Source organism: Dreissena polymorpha, chromosome 6 (genome assembly GCF_020536995.1).
Source record: "Dreissena polymorpha isolate Duluth1 chromosome 6, UMN_Dpol_1.0, whole genome shotgun sequence".
Classification (NCBI taxonomy): Eukaryota; Metazoa; Mollusca; class Bivalvia; order Myida; family Dreissenidae; genus Dreissena; species Dreissena polymorpha.
The window spans coordinates 107,592,453-107,616,374 of record NC_068360.1 but is presented as its reverse complement, the minus strand read 5'-3'; the positions used below and the strand labels follow the sequence as shown (position 1 = coordinate 107,616,374).

The 23,922-nt window shown below is 35.1% G+C and overlaps 1 protein-coding gene across 2 annotated transcripts; it reads right to left on the bottom strand.

Moving 5' to 3' along the window:
- Positions 1-1,535: 1,535 nt before the first annotated feature.
- On the bottom strand, positions 1,536-17,913 carry LOC127834154 (retinal dehydrogenase 2-like). Of its 2 annotated transcripts, none has more exons than XM_052359787.1 (15): positions 17,802-17,913; positions 17,440-17,495; positions 15,725-15,829; positions 12,795-12,935; positions 9,901-10,030; positions 9,679-9,740; positions 9,197-9,325; positions 8,584-8,697; positions 8,050-8,152; positions 7,470-7,654; positions 6,121-6,285; positions 5,498-5,655; positions 4,491-4,565; positions 3,585-3,624; positions 1,536-2,423 (listed from the first exon to the last, which is right to left on the bottom strand). In XM_052359787.1, the coding sequence occupies exons 2-15, from the start codon at positions 17,488-17,490 to the stop codon at positions 2,394-2,396; spliced, it is 1,488 nt and encodes a 495-aa protein (XP_052215747.1). In that variant the 5' UTR covers positions 17,491-17,495; positions 17,802-17,913; the 3' UTR covers positions 1,536-2,393. The 2 variants fall into 2 exon arrangements, with proteins under 2 accessions (XP_052215747.1, XP_052215748.1); XM_052359788.1 differs by having other exon boundaries at positions 17,766-17,858.
- Between the last annotated feature and the right edge of the window lie 6,009 nt (positions 17,914-23,922).

The window sequence follows — 23,922 nt, the reverse complement described above, 5'->3', positions numbered from 1 at the left end:
AAGTTAATTATATTAGTGTACAGTTTTATTGAATCAATACAAGGGTGCAGCTTCAACTGAAGTAAAGCAGCGATGATTTTAAGGTTTGCATTTTTATAACTAATTTCACCCTATTTCGAGAATGAAATCACCCTATTTTTCAAAATCAATGGGTGAAAACCCTATTTTCCAAATAATTATCTGGGCACTGCAGTTGTTTATGAAAAATATATATTATTTTCGATAGTGTACATGACTCACACAGTCCTCTAAGCCGAAATGATCCGTAAAACAAAATTATGTCTTTGTGTCGTATAAACGAATCTGCATGAAAACTACATTTAGACTCATCGTACATCGAATCATTTCTGTCGTCAGTTGTCAAAACGAAAGTAGGGTTGATATCCTAAGGGGTTATTTTTCTCTTTCCGATAAATTGTTTTAGTATGTTGATGCTGCATTAACAAATATAAGAGAAAATGAAGTGAAAACACCAAAAATAATACAACGGTTGCGATAGACAACTATATACTGTTAGATGCCCATAATATCACTTTAAGCGACACACACACGCCGAACAATTCTGTATTCGCTGCATTAATTAATTTGCCCATTTATGTAAATAAAAAAAATCTTAGTTTTTTTTTGTTAAAAATAAAAATTCACGTCCATGTATTCAGCTCTGTTTAATTATGGCAATAATAAGAGCTATTGAAAGGCAATTCCATACATATATAATCGACATCGCGAGTCGCAAGATTGAAAATGGAGTGCAAGAGATCGAAAATAAACAAATCATCATCGCCGCCCGCACATCGACATTTCTCAAGGAAGTAACCAAAATTAACCATCTCGGCACATGTCAATTGAACTCTTTTCAATGATCGATCAATCAGATCAATAAATCAATAAGTAGTTTGTTATCAATGTTTTCACCATATTCCTCGAAAAGATTAATGGCGTGGTTCGCATTCTTTTTCGACGAGTTTTGATTATTTGCTTAAAAACGTTAATGACATGTGATTCTATACGAAATATCCGCTTTATGTAAGTCGGACCGTCGGTATTCGGAATTATTAGTTTAGTTTAGAAACACAAGTCTTTAAATATGGCCCGTTTCGAAAAACTTCAAGTTGATAAACCCATGGTCATGCTTAATAACATGAATTATAAGCTGTAGTGATTTCGTTGTTAAAGATATTTGATAAATTCACTATTCACAGTGCCTTTTACTAAAGAACTATTTCACATCTATTACTTAAATCAACTTTTAAGTTTCAATTTTAAATCATATAGAATAATAATGTTCGCTTGTTGATGAGTGAATATAACGTAACAAGGCCTGTGGGTTTTAGAATTTTTGCACTGATATAGTTTTCATATGGCCACTAGAATTCTGTCTTTCTTTTCATTGATCTACTATCATTGTTTTGGATTATCTGTAAAAAAATCGGAAATTGTCAGTTCGTCATTCTTTAAACGGTCCATTTGAATAGATTCTTCAAAACCATGGACTATGTAATTGCAATAAGGTCAATGAAACTCTTTAGTGAATATAAAAGTTATATATTTATCTGATAAACGTTTGAACATATAAATAAGTACTGTATATAGCATTTCTAAGACGTTTGTATGCATTTCTTCACGATTAAGTGTCAGATGTTACCTGCATTGGTGAACATATGCCCTACCGTCCATTCACCTAATTTAATACGTTCATTTTAACGAAATTTGTAAGAAAGCATATGCAATGGAAATATGATGAAATATTAATGGTTCAGCACCCATATAACAAAATGTTGTATAACTTTACAACAACAACATGTATAAGCTCTAAAGTATACACTTGCTTATGAGAAATATAAAAAATACAAAATAACACAAGTGAAATGGATTGCAAGAACTATTAATACAATAGGTAATTATATAAGTTAACAATGAATTTACTGCTTGGTAACATAAATAGTATCGTTTTAACTTTGATATTAATTATCTTCATCAAATTCTGAGAATTAACATATCAAAATTGTTTAACGTTGGAAATATGTTTTCCTTATATCTGTATCCTTATATACCATAATTCCTGTATAAAAGACATATTGATAAAACTGGTATTTTCTACCACATATAGATTACAAAATCTACATTTGCTGTCACCTGAGTTAAATTGTGGTATGGACTTCGTTCTTTTTCTTATCTATGTGATGATGGCTAATATATAACAATTATTATGCATGATACTAACATATTGTCCGATGGCCCACAAACAATGTTCAAGTCAAATTTGTTTTACAGAAAATTGTTCCACAATACTATTTTTGACAATACACTACTTCAATGAAGGCGTCACTACAATCCAGGCACCATGCAGTATGCAGGGTATGTTTTCCCTGTATGTAATCCTCTTCGACAATTCACAACTTGTTTGGTATTTTCACCAACACCTGAAATAAAACATAGTTATTTGTTTACATATAGATTCCGGTCACGAAAATTAATGCACAAACGATAAATTAATCAACATATATTTAACAGGGTTTTATGATATGACAACTCGTGCCAGATCCTATATATATATATATGTGTGTGAGATAATTTTGAAGTCTAAAAGGTCAGTCCGCGCATGAGCATGCATAATGTGTGAACCTGGAGCGTGTTCCAGCACATTCATTATTAACATTTGATTTTTAATTATATCTACAATTTCCAGATAAATAGTTTTTACAGACATTTGCCCACTTGGTGTGGTATTTGATATGTGCATAGGTGGGGATGGGGCAGGGAACCGGAGTACCCGGACAAAACTCCACATTTCCAGTATGGTGACCATCAACCAAATTCACATGCGCCAGGAAAGGGGATTCAACCCAGGCTGCATAGATGAGAAGCGCGTTTACCGACCACTTAACTAACCGGACAGCCGGATATTGGTATTTTGATTTGCACACATGATTAAGTTAAACCGATACGAGTCTAACAATGGTCTTTTGGATATTTAGTACTGGAGTTTACATTTAGTTTACAGTCTTGCGAATAAAAACAGAGGTATGAGGTTAACCAGTGTACACTAGTTTTACATTAAAGTATATAAATTAGAGAGCATATTGTGGATTCGAATTTGTAAGAAATTATGGTAACTTTATTGTAAATCAAAGATTATATAACTTAATGATTTAATTTATTTTAGGAAAATAACTAATACATGTTAAATTTCTCCCAAAGCCTCGGGCATGCTTTAAAAAGAATCGTCAAAAGTATCTTACAGAATACCCATCTTTCATGGGAAAAAGTAGGTCACATGCTGACCGTGTATGTCAGTAGCTTTTAATGTTAGGACAGTAATGTTAAATGACCTATTGGATGTAAAACGATGTCGTAAACCACCGTTTATCAAACCATTATCCTGTTTTTACGCATAAAAAGAATGTCACTCTTTTAAATAAATTCGTTGTGATAATGAGTAGTAAATGTGTATTGGACTCGAGCTACTCCTTTGCCCAATATTTATTAACTGATCCTGTGTCACACCGTATGGAGTCAGAAAGAAGACGTATGACTCATAATATACATATTACTTTTTTAATAAGCTCTGTAATCATACTTACGTTTTTAACTTCTGTATATTGCGACAATCCGTATTCTCCCCTGAAAAATACGGCCAATATGAGTTGTTGTTTTGGAACACATGTATTGCCATAATATGTATACGGCACTTAAGCCACACTGAAGTGAACATATTAGACATCTAAGAGATCACACTCCAAATTATTTTTTGGTCATATCCAACAATATTATTTGATCATTTTAAAGGGCACTATTTGATAATATCAACCGTACATTGATACTTTGATTATATTCAACAGCATAATGTGATCACATATAACGGCATTATGTGATCATAGTCAACAACATTATGTAATAATATTCAATAGCATTATTTGATAGTATTTAAAGGCACTATTTGATCATATACAACAGCATTGTGTGGCCATTTTTAACATCATTATTTGTTTATATTCAACAGCATTATGTACATATATTGAATAGGAGTATGTGATCATAGTGAACACCCTTATGTGATCATATTTGATACCATTATGTAATCATATTCAACATCATTATTTCAAAACACTTATCATCATTATTCGATAATATTCAACAGCATTATGTGAGCATATTCAACAGCATTATATGTTCATATTCAACAGAGTTATTTTATCTTAAAACACACTAAAACTCTCGTCTATTATTCTTTTATTCTTTAGAGTGGACGGAACAAAGATCTACATGAAATGATTTTTATTTAATAGTAAATACACCAGCACATAAACAACATAAAATTTATACAATTTATTTATTTGTAGATGTATCTTTGACGTTGATTTTGTCACACAAACCAAATATATAGGATTAAGGCACCGACATAAAAGGATGCAATAATGTTTAACAATTACATTCGTAAAATACCTTCCTTGGCGCCACAAGGACATCTTGCTGTCAGTTCTACTTACATTTCTCGGCCGATGCCCGACATTTTGTAACCTCCGAAAGGTGCCGCCACAGATATATAGTGATAGGCGTTGACCCTGGTGACGAGTTTTAAACATATATTATATGTGATTTGAAATATGAGTCGTTTTCTGAGAAAACTGAGCTTAATGCATGTTCGTAAAGTGTCGTCCCAGATTAGCCTGTGCAGTTAGCACAGGCTAATCAGGTACGACACTTTCCGCTTTTAAGACATTTTTCGTTTAAATGAAGTCTATTCTTAGCAAAACATCAATTTAGGCGGAAAGTGTCGTTCCTGATTAGCCTGTGCGGACTGCACAGGCTAATCTGGGACGACACTTTACGCACATGTATTAAGCCCAGTTTTCTCAGAACGCGACTCAATATAAGTGCATATATGAACTGGAAACCTCCAGAGACGTCGACAAAAGACTAACATATTTCCCGATATAGACTGCAGGATAACAGATGTAGTGAAACACTTAGCACCAAACAGGACAATTAATATAAACTCCTTTCATTAGTGTTTTATATTGTGAACACTCATAAATTTGTAATTAAAAAAAAACGAATGGACTTAACATCAAATCAGAAACAATAATACAAAATAATATAACCTAATATATTGTGACAACTGAGTCAACTTAACAAAGAATATACACAAAATTGCATGGTTTGGTGTTGTTTTTTCACACAAAAGTTTTGATTTTGGGGTTGCTTTTTTTAAAACACATTTAAATTATTTGATTTTGTTAAAACAGACATTAATCGACGTTCGAGTCCATTTTTAATTTACGATTGAATGCAAAACTTACAATAGTTTGTATAACAAACTGTATTAGTGCGTTGAACTATTTAGAGAAGCAAGTAGATACAACGCCTAAACGTATATACCACAAAAAACGTAAATACCACAGACAAAAACATCACTTACTCGAAACAATCCATATTGAGACAAAAATGTTGTTCAATTTAATCAAAATTAATTTTAAAAAAAAATGTTGCTCACCAAACGGTTCCTGCCTCGACTCTGCTGGTGAAGGTGTTGGCGGTGTTAAGGTCATTGGTGAAGCAAGCGGCCGCCAAACCGTAGTTCGTGTCATTGGCGCGTGCCACCACTTCGTCCATGTCCTTGAACTTGATTATCTGCTGCACGGGCCCGAAAATCTTAAAAAACGTCATGGTTTTGGTTACTTTCGTCTTTTCGCTTATTGCGTTACACATAAATAGTTTCGGGTTTTCAAAGTGTGTGTGTTGTTTATCAAAGGAATATGTTGATGCATCGAATGTGATCTCAGATTCTTACATTTAAGTATAGTTATATTTTATTTAAGTTGACAACATATATAGACAGGTATCGCTGTACACTTGTTTAAAAATACAAAATTGCAGAAAACGTCTCAAAACATTGTTTTGAAGTTGTATCCACGTATACCCTATATTGCGAAATACAATGCTGCGACCATACAATGAATACAACAGAACGGATTGAAACAAATTGCGTTCAAATTACATATGCAATACACACACAAAGAATCAGAAGCAAAGTCAAGCTAAACTCAATTTTCACCACCTTCCACCTCATCTGATAACTATTCATGTTGTTAGACAGCAAGTTCATTTTTGCTGTACCTCTTCTCTGGCGATGCGCATGTTGTCAGTGACCCCTGAGAAGACGGTGGGCTGGATGAAGTAGCCCTCAGAACCCAGCCTGGCCCCTCCACACTCCAGCTTGGCACCTTCCGCCTTGCCGCTCTCAATTAAAGACAGGATCTTCTCAAACTGCTCCTCACTAACCTTTTGGATATGAAAAACATACTTATGATCAATTTGGATTTGTAACACATACTTATGATCACGTTGGATATGATACACATACTTATGATCATTTTGTATATGTAACGCATACTTATGATCACGTTGGATAACACATACTTATGGTCACTTTGGATATGAACACATACTTATGATCACTTTGGATATGAAACACATACTTATGATCAATTTGGATATGTAACACATACGTAGGATCAATTTGGATATGTAACACATACTTATGATCACTTTGGATATGAAACACATACTTATGATCAATTTGGATATGTAACACATACTTATGATCAATTTGGATATGTAACACATACTTATGATCATTTTGGATATGAAACACATACTTATGATCAATTTGGATATGTAACACATACTTATGATCACTTTGGATATGAAACACATACTTATGATCACTTTGGATATGTAACACATACTTATGATCAATTTGGATATGAAACACATACTAATGATCACTTTGGATATGAAACACATACTTATGATCACTATGGATATGAAACACATACTAATGATCAATTTGGATATGTAACACATGCTTATGATCACTTTGGATATGAAACACATACTTATGATCACTTTGGATATGTAACACATACTTATGATCAATTTGGATATGTAACACATACTAATGATCACTTTGGATATGAAAACACATACTTATGATCACTTTGGATATGAAACACATACTAATGATCACTTTGGATATGAAAACACAAACTTATGATCGATTGGATATGAAAACACATACTAATGATCATTTTGGATATGAAAAAAACACATACCAATGATCAATTTTAATAAGAAACATATGCTTATGATCAATTTGGATATGAAACACATACTAATGATCAATTTTGATATGAAAACACATACATGTACTAATGCTCAATTTGGATATGAAACTCATACTAAATATTAAGTTGATACACTTGTAGAAGTGCTATTTGAAAGAAACGGAAGTGTACATGTTTATTTAAATTCATATTACTGTAATATTACATTTGTGAATATTGACTCATGGCAACTTATTTTACGGGCTCTAAAACGAGGTTCCCAAAAGTATGCAATACAGCGACTTAAATAAAACAAAAGCTAGTTTTTTATATGACAGAATCTGACCAGACTATTCATACCTGCGGACCAGATTCGTTGTTGTTATCAAAAGGATCTCCGACTTTTTTCGCCTGCGCACGTGCCACGGCTCGCTTGACGAACTCGTCGTAAATGTCCTCGTGCACGTAGGTCCGCGAGCCTGCAGTGCACACCTGGCCCATGTTGTAGAACAACGCCTGGTGCGCGTATTCGACCACGTAGTCAACTGAAAGTATGCATTTCAATAATGTTTTAAATGCTATAGCCAGGAAAGTGAAAAACTCAATTAAAAAAAGATAACATAAATATATTTGAGCAAGGACACATGGTTTTTTACGTATGGTAATTAACAACGTCTCCTAATCAAGTATCATGTTTAACAATTATTGTACATATCTACCGTTATTTACAACCTAAATTCCTAATAAATAACGCTAAACATTGATAAAAATAACATGTTTTTGTATTAATCTCCTTTCTTATTTTTGCTCAAAGTTCTTTCCTGTGAAAATTAGCATTTTGATTTTCAAATATACTACAATTTTAGGAATTATACTTAATTCACTTTTGAAACTTTCTGGCAAGCCACGTTAAGAGATAAGATGAGGGCGTCCAACTCACGATTTGCGTCCTTGAAGATGACGACGGGACTCTTGCCCCCGAGCTCCAAGGTCACGCGTTTCAGGTTGCTCTTGGCAGCAGCTGCCATGATTATCTGACCAACCTACAAAGTCAAGGTCGAATTATAAAATTACGAATTGAAGATAACTACACATAGGGTGTAGCATATCGTTGAAACAATGAATTGACATATTATTCCTTTGAGTAGTGTACAACACAAAGTCCGCACTCTTTTAAATCAACTTCCATTCAGCTATTTTTTGCCAGTGGAGTCGCCGTGTTATCTTCATTGGAATTCACAATGGTTCATATCTTTGGTATTCTCAGATGGAACTTGATTTCAAGTTTGCAATATCGTCAATGGTATTGTAATTAAATACTACACTTATGAAGAACATTGCGCTGATATTAGTACAAAATTGAACAAAGCTAGACACCGATAATCATTCAAGATCGAAAAGGATTTTATTTATGAATGCAGCGATCACATTTAACCCATATGAATGGTAACCATCGCGAGGACTTATGCCATACCTCAGTGGAGCCAGTAAATGCAATCTTCCTCACATCCGGGTGTTCCGTTAGGGCGGCCCCAGCGGTGGGCCCGTAGCCCGGAACCACGTTCACCACACCAGGAGGGAAACCAGCCTAAAAATGTATTTAATTGGTCTAATAGTTAGTTAACAATATACCCAATTCCCCTAGGAACCAATCATAAAATGAACAGATTTCAAGGCATTGTGTGCCTTTCCTTCATTTCAGATTGTGTCTGATATTAATTAAAGGATAAATATTTCCTATGTCAAACATTTGATTAAAAAAAGTTTGTCATTTCAGTTCTATGAAAATCACACTCACTCAAAACAGGTTGTCTTCAGTATAATGTTGACAACAGAACAGAACGTTAATAAACGCACCCAAACGTTCAGTTATTGATGTACACGTGGTCCCAAATGAAATGCACCAAACTTGCATATACACACTATGTCATAGAACACAAGAAAAATCACCAAGGCATGATTTGCGATTGCTAAATGGATTTCATAACAGAAAGAGTAGAGGTAATTCTTTTGAAATCGGCATTACTTTCGGCCACGGTGGAACACGCAATGATTTAGTTATACGTAACCTAATTAGTAACTCCTACCTCCTTGACTAGCGCCGCCATGTAGAGGGCGGTGAGCGGAGTCTGCTCCGCGGGCTTTACGACAACTGTATTACCACAGGCGAGGGCGGGGGCGATCTTCAATGTGAACATGTTGATGGGGAAGTTCCACTGAAAACATAGACACATATTGATAAATGAAGTGTTTCTTACTTAATTTTTAGATTATGATACATGTGCGTTAACTTAACACGGTCTCATTGTGTAAAGATTTTTTTCAATGACTATTATTATGAAGTAAGACATGTATAATTATTGCGATTGTTTGCTTTTAAAAAGAAATGATGATGATGTTGATGATGAAGAGGATAAGGAGAAGGATGATGATGATGATGATGATGATGATGATGATGATGATGATGATGATGATGATGATGATGATGATGATGATGATGATGATGATGATGAGAAGGAGGAGAGGGAGCAGAAGAAGGAGGGTGATGAGACAAAGGATGAAGACTTACAGGAATGATCTGACCGCAGATTCCGACGGGTTCATGTCTTGTGTAACACAAAAAGTCGCCGTCTGCAAGAGAAAGATGATGTTTCTGATTTATATTATCACTGATGTTTTCAACACCATTAAATGCAACAGATGCACATTAAACGATTGTAAAAACAGTTCATCATTTCAAAATTATGCAAAAAAGTTAAAAATATTAGTTGCTTCTGATTTTACGACATACCAACAGGGATAGTTTTTCCCGTGATTTTGTCTGCCCAGCCGGCGAAGTAACGTAACTGCTTGATGGAGCCCCAAACGTCAACGTTGTATGACTCCTTGTACGGCTTGCCGTTATCTAACGTCTCCAGGCTCTGCGTACATAATTTTGGGGTGGTTTCAAGAAAATGCTTAGCTGCTTTTTTTATTTTAGTGTAATTCAGTCTGCTTTTCTTTAGACTAGTATATTGTAATCTTTAAATCTTTGTTGGAATGTATGATAAGTTGCGAACTAGTATAAAATATTGGTAATTAATTTATTTTAATGTAAAAGCTAGTTTTTCACCGAGGAGGACATATCGGCATGGCAAAGGGCATTTAAACATTTAGCGCATCAGTGGCAGTTGGACAATATTAACAACTATAAACCTAGACTTTGTTAATTCTGTGTTATTGATGTATTTAAAAGAGCTCTATTAATACATTTTAAACGTTTACTTTCCCATATCTGTAATTGCACGCACATGCTATTTCAGTAAACTGTTAAAAGTTGCATAATAAATGCATATGCATCTGATTACACACATATCCATTAACATAGAAATCTAAATATGATTGTCCTTTTCAATTTTCGAACGACAATATTAAAAAAAAATTCTTTACGAGAAGACCATACTCTTTTTTACAAACACTCGTTTCTGTAACATAGATTCACTGTGCCACTTACTACTCTTAAACGTATTCGCCATCGTTGAGCGACACACGAATTTCAATAATCCCTGTTAATACGATAATGACCGTCGGTTATTTGAATATTTTTTGTGATTTTCGCATAAAATTTTTATTCATTTATTTATGTTCTCAATTGTGCACCAATGTTGAATAATGACGTATGCGGCACGTGTGCAAAGCTTGTAAATATCCAAACTATAGTCGCGAACCAATAGTAATAAACATTATCGTAATCATTGTTGACCTAATTCGATATTTAGTTAATAAGCAAACATAAATTTTAATTTTTATTGTTTAATATAAAGGCAATTTTGGGAGGAAATTGTTTGTTTGGAGAAAATTTTATGACATAGCAGACATACGTTTGCTTGAAAAAACCGATATTCGGCGGATCTCAAGAGGGGAAAATAGCAGCTTTAGTCACTGCCATGGTTTAAATCCACTACTAAATGCACGATTAGACGTATACGCATGTGGAGTAGTTAAAGCAGATTTGGAGCATCACGGACATCTGAGTTTGCTGACAACTAGGCTAACTCTAGGCTCCCTCAACACACACAGTAAAAAAGCGATGTAGAAATAACTAATGCACTGTGTGCATATAAATCGCCGAAATGTATGTATATATAACCAACCGATATAAAGATAATGTCTCTCTCACGTACGGCGTATAACTCAACGTGATATTAACGATATCTCTCTAAAGTAAGTGTAACTTATCGGGGACTATCTCTCATGTACAGTATATAATATAAATATATGTCTCAACACAATGTGTACAGGTGACGTGTATCTCTAGAACGCCGTGTTACTTACTACGATATAGACGATGTCTTTCACAAATAGAGTGTATAACTTGCCGCTATTTAGACGATGTCTTCCATATGAAATGTAAACCGGTAACTCGTAGCAATATAGACGATGTCTTTCATAAATAAAGTGACTAACTCGCCGCGATATAGTCGATTACTCTCAAAAATATAGCCTATAATTCGCTGCGATATAGACGATATCTCTCACAAATAAAGTGTATAACTCAACGAGATGTAGACGATGTCTTTAACAAGTAAAGTGTATAACTCACCGAGATGTAGACGACGTCTTTTACAAGTAAAATGTATAACTCACCGAGATGTAGACGATGTCTTTAACAAGTAAAGTGTATAAATCGCTGTGCTGTAGACGATAACTCTCACAAATAAAGTGTATAACTCACCGCGATGAAGACGATGTCTTTTACAAGAAAAGTGTATAACTCACCGAGATGTAGACGATGTATTTTACAAGTAAAGTGTAAAAGTCGCTGTGCTGTAGACGAAACCTCTCACAAATAAATTGTATAACTCACCGCGATGAAGACGATGTCTTTTACAAGTTAAGTGTATAACTCACCGAGATGTAGACGATGTCTTTTACAAATAAAGTGTATAACTCGCTGTGATGTAGACGATAACTCTCACGCATAAAGTGTATAACTCACCGCGATGAAGACGATGTCTTTTACAAGTAAAGTGTATAACTCACCAAGATGTAGACGATGTCTTTTACAAGTAAAGTGTATAACTCGCTGTGATGTAGACGATGTCTTTTACAAGTAAAGTGTATAGCTCGCTGTGATGTAGACGATAACTCTCACACATAAAGTGTATAACTCACCGCAATGAAGACGATGTATTTTACAAGTAAAGTGTATAACTCACCGAGATGTAGACGATGTCTTATACAAGTAAAGTGTATAACTCGCTGTTATGTAGACGAGAACTCTCACACATAAAGTGTATAACTCACCACGATGAAGACGATGTCTTTTACAAGTAAAGTGTATAACTCACCAAGATGTAGACGATGACTTTTACAAGTAAAGTATATAACTCGCTGTTATGTAGACGATGTCTTTTTATACAAGTAAAGTGTATAACTCGCTGTTATGTAGACGATGTATTTTACAAGTGAAGTGAATAACTCGCTGTTATGTATACGATAACTCTAACACATAAAGTGTATAACTCACCACGATGAAGACGATGTCTTTTACAAGTAAAGTGCATAACTCACCGAGATGTAGACGATGTCTTTTACAAGTAAAGTGTATAACTCGCTGTGATGTAGACGATACCTCTCACAAATAAAGTGTATAACTCACCTTGAGATAGAAGATGTATGCTTCAAGTACAGCGTGTTACTCACCGCGATATAGACGATGTCTCTCTCAATGAGGTCGGCCAGTTTATTCAGGAGTAGTCCCCTTTTGCTTGCGTCCATGCTCCGCCAGGAGGAGCCAAACTGGAACGCCGCCTTGGCCGCCGCTACCGCCTTGTTTACATCCGCCTAGCGCGAAGGGGAAATACTAACTTAATTAATAGTGCAATAGAAGAGTTATGGAATTAAAAATGTGTTTTGTTTCTAACTTTAGTGGCTTTACAAAATCTTAAAGGATTATCAACAAACGGTTTACATAAAAAGGCGTAAACGTGTCGGTATTGGCGTTTGCATTACGGCCGTTAATCACCGGCGCCACCTTAATTTTGCTATGCATTGAAGAATGAGCAAATGCCTATGGAATAATGCAACATTGTATATTCATTGACGCGAAGCGTTTTTTAAAGCATAAAACAACGTGAACATGTTCAAAGCAATTGTTTAATCTCATTAGCGATTTAATTGGGCGGAAATTTACTCGTCAGACAGCCAAAATACAGATTATCGTCTAAAAACTTCACCATGCGAATTTTTTTTATGTTTATGTACATTTGTGGAATAATAAATCTTCGCTGAATCGCATTTATTGCCCGATCAGTGAAATAATGCGAATTATTTTGAAACACGCATAAAATCTACAACATCTGTAGAATTATGCTGGAAATTTCAAAACATACGGTCATTAGCGCCAACTCGGAAGTAGCATTGGCTCATATATCAATTCATCGGTAAAAGATGTGGCGCCCGTGATTAACGGCCGTGTAACTTGCTCGTTAAAAATGTCAAGGATATAAGTCATACTTGATTGATGGCAACATGTTTAACGGATGTTGTATTGTATGTTATAATATTCATTAAATGCTTGTTAAAGATGATGATTGCGAGAATGAAATGTTGACATTGAACCCGAAAATACTCGCTTTGAAGTCGTTTGCTTCCCCAATATACCAATCTAAGCTAGCACTTTATTTATGGTTTTAAAAGGAAGTAACGATAGGCGAGAGGATGTACTCTCACAATAAGAAGCACATCGTTTATTGTAGGGACTGGCATAGGGCAAGTTAACTATACTAAATTTAAAAACTTGTAAACTTTGACTTACAGTATGTGTTATTTTTAATCTACAATAATTATTCAGTTTGTCCGTCTAAATGATCTCATCGCATTCTGACGGATTTATTGGACTAGATTTACAACACATTAGGACAATAAGAAAGTTTTAGTCTTTCATGTTTATTGCACACATATAGTAAACAAAAGTCAAGTGTGTGTCACAAATATTAATCGGGAGCAGTAGCGCGTTCGAGCGGTGATGAAAACCTATCGCAATAAAATGGTAAGCGTGATACGAAAATAGATGATGTGCCCAATGCGGCTATTGGTGCTCCAGACCGGCCTGCACATCCGATATAAAATCATGCAAGGTTTCGTGGTCTCATTTATAATTTAGCGGACACCGAAGCTCCTGAGCAGACTGCGCGGATGCACCGGCTAGTCTTGAGCTACGCTGACCGCATATGACATAATACCCGTTTTTGCATGGCGCCTTTTAATTGTAAACATATTTGATATGGTGCATGGTGGTGTTATGAATTATAATGAAAATGTTATGTCATTTTTCTTTCAAGAAAGTCTCTTCTTACCCATAATCCACTAAATGCAGAAAGAGTGGTCCGAGATAAGATAAGGCTAATCCGGTGACAGGGTGCAGAATCAACGGGGTTTACAGGGGTTTACACGTGGGTTGGGCAAAATGTAAACACACCGATAAGAACTTTATTTTTGCAAATATCTCAAGTTATTGAAATTCAATTGCAAAAATCTTTAGTGTATAAAAGACATTTTTTCTTGAATTTTGTGTCGATATCTTAAGATTTAAGAATATTCATTGAAAACGTCTGAAATAGGTGCCAACATTTCACGTTGCGTGCAGCATAGCCGTAAATATGAATGCGTAAAACATCGAATTTTTGTTCAAGAAGACAGGCTAATAAAATGAAGTCAAAACGAACTCAAATTTAATAAAACAATAGTTAAACGGCTCGCAACTCACCGTACATATTAAAATTAAGAACACAATTAGTTATTATAATACACCACGTGACTTTCCCATGTCAAACTTACATAAACCCATCCTTGCAAACTATCACGCCACTGGAAGATTATATAAGATACCCCGCGCGATGCCAAAACAAATATTTTCCGAAAAATCCGCTAGTGCTAATAATCGGTAGGTGCTAAGTAAAATGTATACAAAAATGACTTATGAGGAACGCTTGATTTTTATGTAAAATGTTAACGTTAGCCTTATCCGTTATTTACATGTTTTCGATATAACAACAAACACATCATAGGCATCTTTCGGGGTATAGAAAATATTGCACCCTCGAAAAACCATGTCCATCTTTGGCCTCGGTAAAAATCACTCTCATCGGGATGCAATATAAACTTTACTTCTCTACTGACTTGTGTAACCTTTATAATAGCAAAGTTTTTACCTTTACATTCATCCCATAATATGATTATTTTTGACATTATGAAATAACGCATATTTAAAAATAACCATGTACAGTTAATCCAAATATATTTCTTTTCTATGACAACTTTTTGTTCAATGTAAATTATTTTATGTTTGGTCATGATACATGTATATTGATAGCATATAATTACTATATTACCTGCGTATAAAACATTTTACATACCTTATATTTCTATATGAATGTGTATAATTATGATGTTATTTGAACATGTATGCTATTGACTATAATTTTTTGCAGATTTAACCAATTTATGCCTAGCGTCTAGAAAAAATGCCTTGGCAAACAGTGCAGACCCAGATGAGACGCCGCATGATGCGGCGTCTCATCTGGGTCTGCGCTGTTTGCTTATTGGAACTAAACTAAAAGGTGGAAGAGTACCTTATCGCCTTCCTGTACGTCACATATCTTCAGCCCCGTGGTCGGGTTGATGGTGGGGAACGTCTTGCCGCTCTCAGAGTTTACCCACTCGTTGTTGATAAAGATCTAGAAAACGAACAAATACATTGCATACATTATATAGAAAAATTCCAACTCTAGACCCATTATCACGAGAGAAAATTTAATCAACAACCGTTAGTTTTATATCTAAGGCAACGACCGAATGCATATACAATACAGGACAGTGCACGCAGCACGACATATAACATAATAATGACACAAGCTGAGGTCATCCCCGTGGAACGTTTAATGGAAAGCATTGGAGGTTAAAATCAGTTGAATGGCCGATCAGTCAGCATCATAAGTATGAACTTTAAGTTCTATGAATTCCAATAAATATTACTTATGGTATCGTGTGTGCAAACACGATCACAATGCTATTTTCATCCTATTGATGATGACGATGCATGGTTATCCACGCGGCTGTCGTGATGTTGTTCTCAAAAAATGTACTTTCAAAATGTAAGCGCTTGATCAGTTATTATGTTAGGTTGAATTCTTTCATACGTCAACATATCACATGCTTTTTATGTGATACATGTTTAATTAAAACGTGATATTTAAGTGCTATTATTTTATACATTGTAGATAGATGCTAATATTATTATATCATGTGCATACACGTCTTCGTTTGCCCCTTACATTTATTTTTATACTATAATGATAAATATATGTACGTCTGTGAATGTGTATCTTATACAGCTGATATATACATCATCGTACTTAGTCAATAGTTATGAAACCGCTATCAAAACTGACAAAGCGTTTCGTAACATGAATTACAGACATGCATTCTGTATCATTTACTGAATGGTGTGCGATTGACTACCAAACCTTAACGACATGGAAAATTGCACTTATAAATGTGTCCATACATGACCCCGACATAGATAACGCTGAGTTATCAATTATTATCTACAGCCGTGTAAATCGTCGGTAACATGTGTGATATCTAAAGACGGTGCAAGTACGATAAACAATAAATCTAGAACAGTTAGATATGGCAATTGGAATATGCATTTATATATTTTCGATACACCTGAAACATAGTGCACATGTACTGTATCTTAAGACAATAAAATACGAGGTTATTCAAAGACATTACTCGCATGCATGCATCCATATGTTTATAATTGACACGTGATTTACCGAAACTACTGTCCAACGTTCAGTAGGGACACAATCTGGAACACTTGTTTTCAGTTGAGACCTATCTTTTATACATATACACTTGCGTGCATGCACTGATCGCATGGAATGCTGGAACAGTAGTAGAGGTAACGCGTACTAAAATGCAGATCTTTTTATTTCAACAACTGACTTAGTTGATTTATGACCGTCTTCGCCAGATCTCGTTAGACTAGATGGTGAACGAAGAAGATCAATAATATAGCGTTAATGCTGTATATGATTATATAAAGTAGCATTTTAGAATTCTACTCAAAAGTATCAACTGCCAAGATTTGTGTTCAGAATCATCATTCGATATTCAAGCTAATCGGCACAGTGTAAGACAATGTTGAGACCAGTGCAGAACTACATCTCGGGACCCCGCGTTAAGGGTTGGTCCTCTTCAAGCTAAGTTTACCCGGACAACCACCCAACTTCTGTCCCTATAAGTTCGGTCCGGTTACATAAAAAGTAATCGTACTGACCTGTGTATATTTCACTTCAGGATTGCGGATGGGGGCTGGAATGCTCGCCATGGTAACTGAAGTGGTCAGTTACTCCATCAGTAATGAATGTGCCACATGAGATGCATGTTATATCCCAGATAACAAGTGGATCATAAACTCATTTTCAAATGTACGGAACTGCTACACACGTTTTTAACTATACATGGCTTCACTATACGAATGTAAGTTTTAAATGCATGTTTACACAACAGATTTGATATTTGAAACATAATATGATATAAATTGGTAAAAGTTTACGAAACACTAAATTAGTATTATTCTATAATACAATACAAGTTACAAACCTAAAGCAAAAACAGCAATGACTAAAACCAACGTACCTCGCAAGTTTAAACAAACACTCTCAACAGAAGCGAACACTGAGAGAGCGGCCTCTTGACTGATAACAAGTCGATATGAAGGCAGCTTTAGTGTACCGATAACAGTGTATTGCGAAGTTAATAAAGTCCTTCTACGCACGAGGCTACATTATGTGTATCCGGATTGTTTCACAGCAGTTCAGACCCTATTGGCGTTCTAGACACTCCGAAGTTTGGGCAAATTTTGAATAAACATGTAGGTTCAATCTACAGCTATTTAGTTGTTACTAAACGATTTTCAATTTCATTGTGGTCCTGTGGTGTGCGTGTGTGTGTGTGTGGGGGGGGGGGGGCGGTGTACCCGGCCAAACGCCAATGCAAAATGGTGACCATCAACCAAACTTAAATTGCGCTCGGGAGCGGGGATTGAACCTGGTTGCCTAGGTGAGAAGCGCGTTTACAAGCCACTGCGGTAACCGGACAGATCACACACTTTAACAGGCGCGATCACGGTCTTGAATTAAGTGTGGGCCGCGGTACGTCAACTGAATTATTCTCTTATTCTCTATCGTATCAAATGAACGTAAATATTATTAAGTCTGAGCGCCGAAATTGCAAATCAATTAAAAAATAAGCATGGCTTCGTTTAGCTTTCAGACAAACCCTTTACGTGTAATAGAGCATGCTAAAAACGTATGCACATATTCGATTTAATAAATGTGAATTTATGTCGTAAGAGTTTTAGGTTTGGATTTTACACAATTGTACTTATTTAGGGGTGACCTAAGGCTAGCTTTGGAACCCGCTAATTATGAAACAGCCTTCGGAGTGTAAGTGCACACGCATTACTTTACCGATGTCCGTTTCGTCGAATTGTTCATTAGATAAAATTTAAGACGTCTTATAAAAAAAGGTTAACATTTTGTACGTTCCCACGTATAATATCACTTAAGTCTACTCTGACAACGTTGTCAAATTAAGAAATTGCCTGCGGCGTGGGTTTTGTTCACTATCTTAAGTGTACCACTTGTTAGAGTCGCATACAATAGGCACTTGAATATTTACTACCCAAACATACATACTTGACCCAAATTAATTGAAACGCTAACTGACCACTATCGGTTTACATGTCGAATGCCTGAAGCGAAGCATGTGTGTTTTTCAAAGATAATGAGGTCCTTCCGCACATATGCCTGCATTCAAGGACCGGAATGTGCCCGGGCAGTCCTACCTAATTATCTTTAGACAATTTTTTATTATAACTGTAATTTCCAGTGTCATTTGGTGAACATTAATTCAAAGAAATATGGGAAATACGTCTAAGGGAAAGCGCCGATATTTGGCGGGTCTCAAAGAAGTAAAAAACATATGTAGATCTAGCACAGGAGTGAATAAAATTTGGTCGATTAAAATACTCTCTAAGACGTTTATGGAGTGGCTCAAGCACAGTCGGAACGTCAAAGATAGTTTTTTGTGTGAAATATATAGCACGGCCGTTAATTACGGGCGCCACCTCTTTTGGCGATGTATTAATAAATGAGCCAATGCTAGTTCCGAGCTGGCGCTAAGGACCGGATGTTTTGACAATTCTCGGATAATTCTTCAGTTTGAGTAGCTTTAATATGGGTTTTTTTTTTCAACATATTTCTAAATATTTAAAGAAAATTAATTCATCCACATATATACACAAACATACAATCACAACCCATTTGGAAACTTTAGGACCTTTATAAGTTGTGATATGTTGGAGTTTTTGAAAGCAAAGCGATGTATTTTGCCTGTGTGACAAGCGAAATTCCACCCAATTTATTTGCGAACGCAATCAAACGATTGCGTTCAACATATACGAGTTGCTGCATGTACATACACATTAGGTTCTTGCAGATCTAATAGATAATTTTGTATTTTTCCAAAAGAGACGGAGCCAATGCCAAGGAGGTGGAGCGAAGGACATGAGGTGGCGCCTATGCACGATATATGAATCATCACATGACTTACATTTTATAGATACTGTTTCTTTTTAAAAAAAATATTTTATTATTTGTCAACTTACTTAAACTTAACCCCGTATCTAAACAGAACATATACACATTCTATAAAAAAAGACAAGATTTAAATATGTAAATATATAAGTAATCAACACAATTAAGAAGTCAATAACCAGAAAAACATATTATACAATATAAATCAAAATATGTAATATTCAATAAATCCAATAATTAAATTCTCAATATTCTCAACATATTTTTTCTACGACAAATGTGTTTATACAAAACAAAATTCACCAGGTAATTAAAAGATGTAACTTCTGCTTTAAACGATGATATTACCCCCTAGTTCAATTGTTTAATTCACTAAAAGGCAAAGGTAAACGAATCTCAAATAGACTAACGTATGTGGTTTGATTCTACTAATATCTGCACAAAATTAGGATAGCTTTAATCGTTACCCTTTTGTTTATTATACTCAAGCTTCTTTCCAGTTGTATAGTATAGTTAATAACAGAAACCTTCATATTCTCTTGCAACACACGTTTCTTCATAATTATGTAGACTACTGTTTCGATTATATTCCATAATGATGGACTTAAGAAAGAAATCGAATACTCAACCTGAAAAACGACACAAAAGTGTATGGTAGGCACCGACAATTAAAATAGTTGAAAATGTGAATTGGCGCCACCTCCTGTCATTAGCGGCCACCTCATTAGCATTGGCTCCATCTCTTTTGGGAAAGCGTCAAATATCTATTAGATCGACAAGAAGCAAATGTTTTTGTGAATGGTACAATTTTTTACATGTTTAAAGCAATGGTTTGATTTTTTTTTTTGCGATTTCATTGGTGGAAAATTGCTCGTCGTACTGGCAAAATGCATCGCTTTTCTGTTAAAATCTTCACCATGTCACAACTTATAAAGGTCATCACTTTTCCCAAATTGTTGTTATTATATGTTTCTGTACATTGTGTGATGAATACATCTTCGCTTAATCGCACTACATTGCCCAATTTGAATAATAATGCGAACTATTTTGAAAAAACACATATAAAACAAAAGTCACATGTAGAATTATCCGTGAACTTTCATAACCTCCGTACCGCGCCATCTCGGATGTAGCATTGGCTCATTTATCGTTGCATCGCATACAAGAGGTGACGCCCGTGGTTAACGGCCGTGTATAGGCTAATCCAGTTTGGTAAAAAGGCATTAAAGCTGTTAACCAATAAAGGCACGTTGTGGCTTTTGCTTTTGAAAAGGTAAATGCCGCGAACAAATGCTTTATTTCATGCAATTGTCTCTGTCAAAGGCAATGTGTAGTCTTTATGAACAAATAATTATATATTTAATGTATCACTGGCCTTTACACCTTTATATGGCGAATCACAAGTAAATAATAATAAGTTCTACTTGCTTTGCTAGATGTCCATTAAAAATTAAAAGTCAGTTTCAACTGAATGTGCTGAAGCATTTACTTTGGATCCAAGTCTCATGGCCTAAAATGTTGGGGCACAAATTGCAACAAATTAACCTTGTTTGCAATATGATATAGCGTAAAATTCTAGGCGGTAAATGATGGCATGGTTTCACTTTCAACGTTTGTTTCAAAATTTAGAATACTTTATATATATAGTTTTTTGAGAGAACGCTTGACGCATTCTCGACGTGTTCAATTTGACTTATCTTCAAACGCACAATACTTTACGTTAATGGTTGATTGTTCGGTTACAAATTGAAAACAAAACAAAACAACATCGGTCCTATCTGAATGAAATTCTCGATCTCCTCGAGCGTTCTTCCCACAACGACATAGAGGACTATGAGGGTTGGATTTGATGAACATTTAAGCTGTAACAATATTGATAAGTACGCGATTTAAGCATTCAATCCGCATTGCCATTGTGTGGCAACACCATAGTTTAGAACTTGGAATGCGTATTGGGTCAGATATATAACACCGTCAGAAAAAACCGTGTAGATATTGTTTTACATACTCAACTCAACTTGAATTCATAGAGAGCTGTATATGCAGGTGTAATTTGCAATTTTCGCGTTATTATTGTTGGTTTATAGTTCACAAAGTTTCATATTAACAAAGCCACGTAGATTTTCACCTACATATGTGTTAAACAGTTATAGCAGATATATAGGTGGCTGATCGATTTTTGTTGCGTTATGACGTACACAACATCATGAAATATGGCTTTCTACTTAGCGCCAATGTTTTACTTGTTTTATGCGTTTAGAAAAGTATCTACATAATAAAATATACATCGTACCGACGAAGGACACGTGAAGGATTGTGTTTAAGTGTACATAAATGCTAATACTAGTTAATAATTAAGTTATATTGGTAAAAGCTCACTGAACGATGAATGCACGTGATTCAACAAACACTCAGCAGCAAGATACATAACATAAACATATTGATGCCAAATGGTGCTTCACATGCTTTTATTAAAAATCTCCCCGATTGCATCGCACATTTGGCTTTCTTCAATATCGGTCACGAAGCTAACATTGTCGGAACATGTCTAATTTCACTGAAATTATTCTGTGCATTAAGTGGAGTGCGAATAAATTACATCTTAATATAATTTACAACTTCAATATACTGTATGTTAGACTTGCAATTTAGGCGCAATCCATCAGTTACCGATGTGGTTTCTCACGAAAGAAACCACAAACAATGAAAACCATAAGTATGGTATACGACATTTAATTTTGTGCACTTCTATTTCTAACATCAGTTTGGCTAACAATATTACACTTTTGATAGAACTAAACAGTATAATAATTGAAAGCTTTAGAAAGGTAAGAGGCTGCTTGAAGGGAGACGTTTTGATATACACATATATTTACGAATTCTTTTAGATTTAATATGACACTATGTTTTCCTCTGACTAGACAGCTGATGATATTGTTATTTGTTATTAGTATATTACTGAGTGTCCTTTCTCACGCCCAATAAGTTTAAGTAGACTGTATCGTATCGTCGGTATATTTACCCCTTGCTACAATTCTTTGCTATTAACACACTAGTTTTAATGGCCAACATTCAGCAATATCACGTTACATCACATCAAACTTACTCTAATTCGACTTAAAACAATGTTAGTGGACATTTTTAAAGTAAAGTTGGTTTGATCGTTTCGTCATTAGCCACTACCCTATGACCATTCATGTCCACCCATCTGACCCAACATCACATTGAAATGACTTTGATTAAATATGGGCTACGAAAACAATAAATGGACTATTACATGACCAGTTTTCAATCGGTCTGCCCTACTCTTCTTTTCTTAAAACCCCCTTTTGGATTATAATATGATAATAACTTAGTGGCCATTGCTACTTTACCCAAAGCTTAATCGAATTCTACCACTGGCCGGTGTCATATTTGTTTATCAGACACGTTACACGGACATTTTAAAATTTTGTTCAAAGCACATCTAAAATATATGACATATCAACATCAAACTTTTTGGTGGGAAGCTCTAATTAGAAAATGTGAAGATACCAATATCTCTTGCTTCCAACATTGCACGTTCATTGCCATTTTTTTTATTTTCGTACTTAACTGTTGTCTTGGCTTTAGTCCTTCTGGCACGGTAGGTATTAAATTCACGACTGTGATTCTTCTTGTTCCGCACTTATATGTCTCTGTCAATAAAAAAGATATATTTCATAGCTCACTGCACGTTCAGCATTACTGCAACTGCAACTACCAACTTAAAACATTGCTGTGACGGCATCCCATTTTTCTCGCTTTACTATTGGACTGGTAACCGTCCAATAAAAGACGTATTGTCATGATATTAGCGTGTATTATACGATATATTTAACATGGCTTCGTTCATTTTCGCCCATCATACGACGTTGCCCGAAAACAGAACGAGAAAAAACGAGGACATCAATAAAATATTTGATTTCTTTAAGCCAACATATATCTATAACGGCGTAACACTAACCTATTACTGTGGTGGCGCAGTGGATCCATGCAAGGCTCGCTTACCGAATGTCATAGGTTCGAACTGATTCTTTTTTTCACAGCATATCTCTTTTTGTTGTTTGTAAATATTTCATGCATTATATCAACTTATTTGACTCTTAAATACATATTATAAATTGTTTGTATTGTATTTT